At 36.1% G+C, this 6,421-nt stretch overlaps 1 protein-coding gene across 1 annotated transcript; it reads left to right on the top strand.

Annotated features, from left to right (window-relative positions):
* Positions 1–273: 273 nt before the first annotated feature.
* LOC145614441 (tRNA (carboxymethyluridine(34)-5-O)-methyltransferase-like) lies at positions 274–6,089 on the top strand. The gene is made up of 3 exons (XM_081669499.1): positions 274–1,090; positions 2,638–3,713; positions 5,980–6,089. Exons 2-3 carry the CDS (start codon positions 2,761–2,763, stop codon positions 6,065–6,067), a joined length of 1,041 nt encoding a protein of 346 aa, XP_081525625.1. The 5' UTR covers positions 274–1,090; positions 2,638–2,760; the 3' UTR covers positions 6,068–6,089.
* Positions 6,090–6,421: the final 332 nt, after the last annotated feature.

Below are 6,421 nucleotides of genomic sequence, written 5' to 3' on the forward strand. Positions count from 1 at the left end.
CTCTCTCTCCTCATTTACACCTAGGGCTGGCAAAAATTGACCCGACCCGAAAACCCGACCTGAAAATAGCGGGTTAGGGTTGAAGTTTTCGACCCGAAAACTTAAATGGATTGACACGAACACGACACGAAATTTAAATGGGTTAGGTTAAGGTTGAATATTCCAACCCGAAAGTGATCCACCTAACCCGAAAAAAAATAAAAATAAAAAAAAAACTTATTGAAGTCAGCCCAAGCCCACATTTGGGTCCTAATAAAAACTAAAACCCTAAAATCTTCTCATATGTTCACCCCTTTCAGCCGCAAGAGCTATCTTTCTCCCTAATATTTCATTTTTTCCTCATCTTTTATCTCTCTTCAACTCAAGAACTCAAACCCTAAAGACTTAAAATCGTTTCCCTTTCCACACCTTCTCTTTCACAAACATAACAGTTCAAGAGTTAAACCTTCATCAATCACCCACGGAGCAGTTTAATTATGAAAGAATGAGCAGTACGGTGTCGGCGGCACTACTAATGATAGCAAGGGCTGGACATTTACAAGAACACATTATAATTAATGCTAAGGATATGATCTGATGAATCAGATGATGTATGCTATTTTCATGTTTTTGTTATACTTCCTGTAATGTATAATTAACAATGACCCTTTATAATTATTCGTTCAACACACTGTTTATTGGTTTGTAATTGTTAATTAGAATCGTTAGTTTATTACTTTGTTAGACTATATATGTTGTTTATTTTGGTTTCAATTGAAGCACTGATCCTATGAACTCCGTGTGTGAAAAAATCAGGGAGTATGTAAGTAGCAAGTTATTTGTGAAAATTAATCGGGTTAAATAAGGTCAAATTCGGGTTGACCTGAACCCGAAAATATCAGGTTCAGGTTGAACTTTTCAACCCGAAAAGTTAAATGGATCAGGTTCGGGTTGAGGGGTAGCTGACCCGAAATCAGCTGACCCGAACACGAACCCGACCCGACCTGATCCGTTTGCCAGCCCTATTTACACCCAAATTCATCTTCCTCTGATCAACTCATTCATTCAATCAATCATCTCCCATTGTTTCTTAATCTTAATCTTTCAACTGGTAACTCTTTCGATCTCTCTTTCCGTTTCGAATTTCAAATCAATTTGTTAACAATTGATTTCATTTATTTTAATTAGTAGTGTTAATTTAATTTTATGCGATTTTCAATCTCTGTTTGTTTTTTGTGGGTCAATCTTGTTGTCATTACTATTTGGATTAATGAATTAGAGTTACGTTTTTCCCATTTTTTTTATGTGTAATTTGATTCTTAAGTTGATGTTATTGCTGAATTGTTTGAATTTTTTAAATTTACTGAGAAATTAATTGTAGGTCTAAGATTGAATTTATTGCTCTTATACAAGCTATTTTATGGAATATATAATTTAATTTAATCTATGTACTAAGATACGTGAGAATGAGGTATTTGATCGCAAGCGGGTGAGGGAGGGTGGTGGAAGTTTTTTGTGGATGATTATACGGAATTATTACTTTTGGTTTATGTAGCCGACCCCACTTATGGGATTGAGGCTTTGATTAATTGACCGATATGTATCGAGAATTTGAGCTGCAACTACCAAGGGTTTATTGAAATTCCTTGGTTATTATCCTTGGTTATTATCCTCCGTATTAGGGATGGATCATTGTTGACTCAAATTATGTATAGGGATGATTCACAAGCTCATGATACTCGGGTTTTTATCGTAGATACTGACTCCGGTGGCTAAATGTGTTATTGATATAATGGTTCTATACTGGTATTTTAAGTAGTGTGCATAGTATTAGGTTCTTTGGTGAAATTCCACCTTTTGTGCCTTTAAGATACTTATGCACGTTTTAAGCCACATTTTTTTCAAATCGGAATCAGATTTTCCGGTTACTGAAATAGTGGACTAGTGAGGGTGTAAAGGCAAATCCATTTGGATAGTTACATTACTGCATATGGATCCTGATTTGTCTTTATTTTCTGAAATTAGGTTTATACATATACTATTTTGAGTTTTGACATGACTTTTATCTTGTGTATTTTGTGTGTGTATGGCTAGCCCCTCCCCCTTTTTTTTTCTTCTTTGGTATAATGGATCAATGGGGTTAATGCATTAGGTTTGTGAGGATTCTGCTAGTCATGCTTTGACCTTCGTTGTCGAAAGCTTGCAGAATTGAAATATAATTGTTTGTGACTACGTGTAACACATTATGATGTCAGCAATGGAAATATATTGTGGTTAAATAGCACACCAGGTACCATTAAGCCGTGTGTTGTGGATAGAGTACAAAAAAATCCGGGTTGGATGTCAAACCTTTCAAACCATATTTTGTTTTAGATTTTTCTTATGATTTGCACCAAAGTAGACAACTGAACTCCGTCAATACCACCCCCCCCCCCCCCCCCCCCCCCCCCCCCCATGCCCACCTTCCTATCTCTTCATTTAATTTTCTTAACTTTCAACATTTGACATGTCTATGATGTAAATTTTTTTTGCTTCTATATGATGTTAGATTATGCTTTATGATTTTACAGCATCCTAGCCATAGATGTGTTCCTCTTCCTTAAAAAAGTCATAACACTCAACAGCTGTTTAAATTCGTTTTTTTCTTCTAAATTTCAGGTGATGATATTTGGTCGCACAACATCTTAAAGTGGTTCAGTGGTTCTAATCAAACATTACAGACATTGCGTAGACTTCTCAACTCTGTTAGTAGCTTAACCGTTACTTTATAGTCTTAACACTATGAAAGATATAAGAGTTGCCCGTCCTTCTGTTGCTGCATCTGATGAAAAAGCTCAGAGTTGGCTATCTGACTTGATGAACGTTAATGATTTAACATCCAACCGTGTTCAGTACACCCCTGAAATTGAGAAGACCTATGTTCACCAGGTTTATGATGCAATTGCTCCTCACTTTAGTTCAACTAGATTTGCTAAATGGCCTAAGGTTGCATCTTTTTTAGATTCTTTACCTCAAGGATCTCTTGTCCTGGATGCAGGATGTGGAAATGGGAAGTACCTGGGCTTTAATCCCAACTGCTTTTTCATAGGATGTGATATAAGCTCTCCTTTAGTTGGTATATGTACAGAGAGAGGGCATGAAGCCTTGGTCGCTGATGCTGTAAATTTGCCTTATAAAAGTGACTTTGGTGATGCAGCAATCTCAATTGCTGTGTTGCATCACTTGAGTACTGAAAGTAGGAGGAGAAAAGCCATTGAAGAGCTGGTTAGAGTTGTTAGGAAGGGAGGTTTAGTGTTAATAACAGTCTGGGCGGTAGAGCAAGAAGACCAAGGTTTGCTAAGTAAATGGACCCCATTATCGCATAAGTACCTAGATGAGTGGATTGGACCCGGTAGTCCACGTGTGCGTAGCCCCCGGTCATTGAATTTGGAAAGCATTCCCGAAAGTGAGGAGAAAGGTCCTCGAGAGTCGGGCAAAGTCTCTAGAGAGTCCCTTGGTGCAAGGCTGGATAAACCCATGAAAATAAACGACGAAGAAAATTCCTATAATGATGATAGGTCTAAAGAAAATCAGCAGGAGTACTTTGTTCCATGGCACTTGCCTTATCACCGTGCTGAAATTAATGGTGCTTCTGCTTGTGCTGTTGCAAATGGTCTGGCAAGAAAAGATGACAAGAAGGGTGCTGTGGTGTATAAGCGATATTACCATGTGTTTAGTGAAGGTGAACTTGAAAGGTAACACATTACATTGCACTTATTATCCTTCTTTAAGATTTTGCTTGAATGTGATTGGTTAAAATTTTTAAATAGCTAGCTGCATTGCTATGAAGTATGGAGTACATCCTATAGGCTGTTTCATGTATCTTGCTTTATTGATTCTGATAGTGCTACAAATGGGGTGGAGATAATATCGAAATAAGGAAACAGTCTCGAATTAAATGCAATTCTGCTGGAGAATGTAAAAACTTATCTAGCGTAGGTAGGGTATATATTCTTATAAAACGGTATTGTGGAATATGCAATATCCTTGCCCATGTTCTAGATATACTATATCAGAAACAAACAAGCTGATAATCCACTCTACTATTTTTAAAAAAGGTGAAATCTTTAGGATCCAATCGTTTTAGTTGATTAAATGTCAAAGATGCAGATACAATCTTGAATTTCGAATTATTTCCATATTCGTAGTTCTCCATAATTTTTCTATCCTCACTTCCTCAAATAGTCCTTTACCACCAACATCGAAGGAGTGAAGAATTAGTGTTAGCAATTATAGTAAATAGAAAAAATTCTAAGAATTAATCACCACATGTACTAGAGACATTTATGATCTGGGTTTAGATGAAACTGAGGTTCAGTCAACTTATGTAGTTGAGACTTTTGGATTAAGAAGACACCAAAATGTAATTTGAAAAATGAAACCTATATATTGGGTGGTGTTGCTATTTATTTTTTTTTTAAAAAAAAAAAACCCTTTTTGAATATCCTCGAGAGTTTGGGCTGTATTCAGTTGATCTTACTATTCTAGCTAATACCCTATGACCCTACATTAATTTTTTATTTTATTTTTTTATTTTTTTATTTCTTTTGAAAACCAGTCCTAACCATGAACGGATCCCGATTATCAATTTACTCATGGCAGTACTTGCTTTGGGGGATCATTCGTAACACAGTCTTTAACTTATTATGATCGGTAAACCGGTTAAAATTATCATGTATTGAATTTTTATTGGTCCGTGAAGGGAGGTCGTGGGTCTTTAGAGTGGTGGCAGATTAATTTTCTTTTTACTATGCCTAACGAAAATAAGACACGTGGCAAATAAGTGGTCAAACCATTTAAAAATATGTTAGGGACTGTTTTGAAAGGACCCCCTGGAATTGGATCACATTGAGTTAATCAATAGTTGGGACCTTTTCAAGAAAGCCGGCCATAGTTGGGGCTATTGGCGTCAATTTTTCCTTTTCTTTTTTGCCTGGTTACCTCATGTGATTCTAACATAGGTGTTTTCACTTTATGAACTTCATGCACATTGTCTTCAAGGTTTACATGTTTGGAATTAGTGAACCATTTCCCAACTTCATTCATTCCATCTTCTGTCAGCATGATTGGGTGCTATTGAGTCCAGCTATTTTTGCTTAAAGTATCTGTGGAGTTTTTTTTTTTATTATTTTCTAAGGCTTCAGAAGAAACTATGTTTCTGTTGAGCAACTTCTTTGAGTTTCTGATAATAATTTCTGTCTTTCTGTGTGTTTGGAACTTTTCTGCTATTTGGTTGTGCATATCCTCTGACTTAAATTTTGAGTGAATTTTTTGTTGGAAGGAGCTCCATAATCTTCTTAAGTTAATCCATCACGAAAACAAAGATGTAGTAGTTGATAATCTTGATATTGCTCTAAATGATAGGTAGCCTAGAAACCAATGTTGTTCTGTAGCTGCTTATGGAAGCTAATTTCCATACAAAAGGTGAGATTTCCAAGAGTATAACCTAGCATAGGTAGTGGAAGCGATAAGTGTATGCAGAGCAGACTGTGGTCTGGTAATTAAAAGATCATAAAGAATTGGAGGATTATCTTGCTATGCTCTTTTTCCTTTACAGACGGTTCCTTGTAACAATTCATCTAAGCTGACCCCAAATCGATTTGAGACTAAGGTTTTGTCGGTTTTTTTTTTTTTTTTGGGGGGTGGGGGGAGGGTCTGTGAGTTTTTGGCCCACATTAGGACTATCTGAATATTGCCAAGCCAGCAAATATGCTGATATCTTGAAAGCAACAAGAGAGATGGCAAAAACTCTTATGCTCTTGAGAAACAAAATTGTTTGTACTTCTTGCACTTGGTTTTGATAGTCTATGATTGGTTCTTGCATCATTTTAAGACCCAACTACTCCTTTAATCTTGTGCATTCATGTCCTATAAAATTGCTCCTGATTTGTCTGACTGTCTCGTTTCCAGGTTTTATTTGTTTTCTAAAACTGGCCATCTTCATTTTTTGTAAATTTGCAGATTAGTGTCTGGCATGAGCAATACTGTAATCGTGGATCGCTTTTTTGACAAATCAAATTGGTGTATTATTCTTGAAAAAACACAATGAAAAATCTTTACGCACACCAAATTCACTACTCCACCTTTGTTGCTGATATGAGATCAGTAAGTAAATCACTGAAGCTGCAATTAGCTTTTATCATAGTTCAAGTAAAATTGTAATCCTAATCAAGCTTTTGCAAAATTGCACTAGAAATACTGTGGGTGATATAGTCGATTGGCCAGCTTACAGTATGTTCTTTGAAAATCAGGCTGCGCTGGTTATAGTTATACTTTTATCATTATTGTAAGATGCAGAAACACTCACAATATAGGGCAAAGTAAAGCGTTGTTCTACAGATTTTTTGGTTAGAAAAAAGGAAATTTTGACAATTACCACCTTCTATTATGTCCATTTTAGCAA

This window comes from Chenopodium album, chromosome 25, assembly GCF_948465745.1.
Source record: "Chenopodium album chromosome 25, dcCheAlbu1.1, whole genome shotgun sequence".
Lineage (NCBI taxonomy): Eukaryota > Viridiplantae > Streptophyta > Magnoliopsida > Caryophyllales > Amaranthaceae > Chenopodium > Chenopodium album.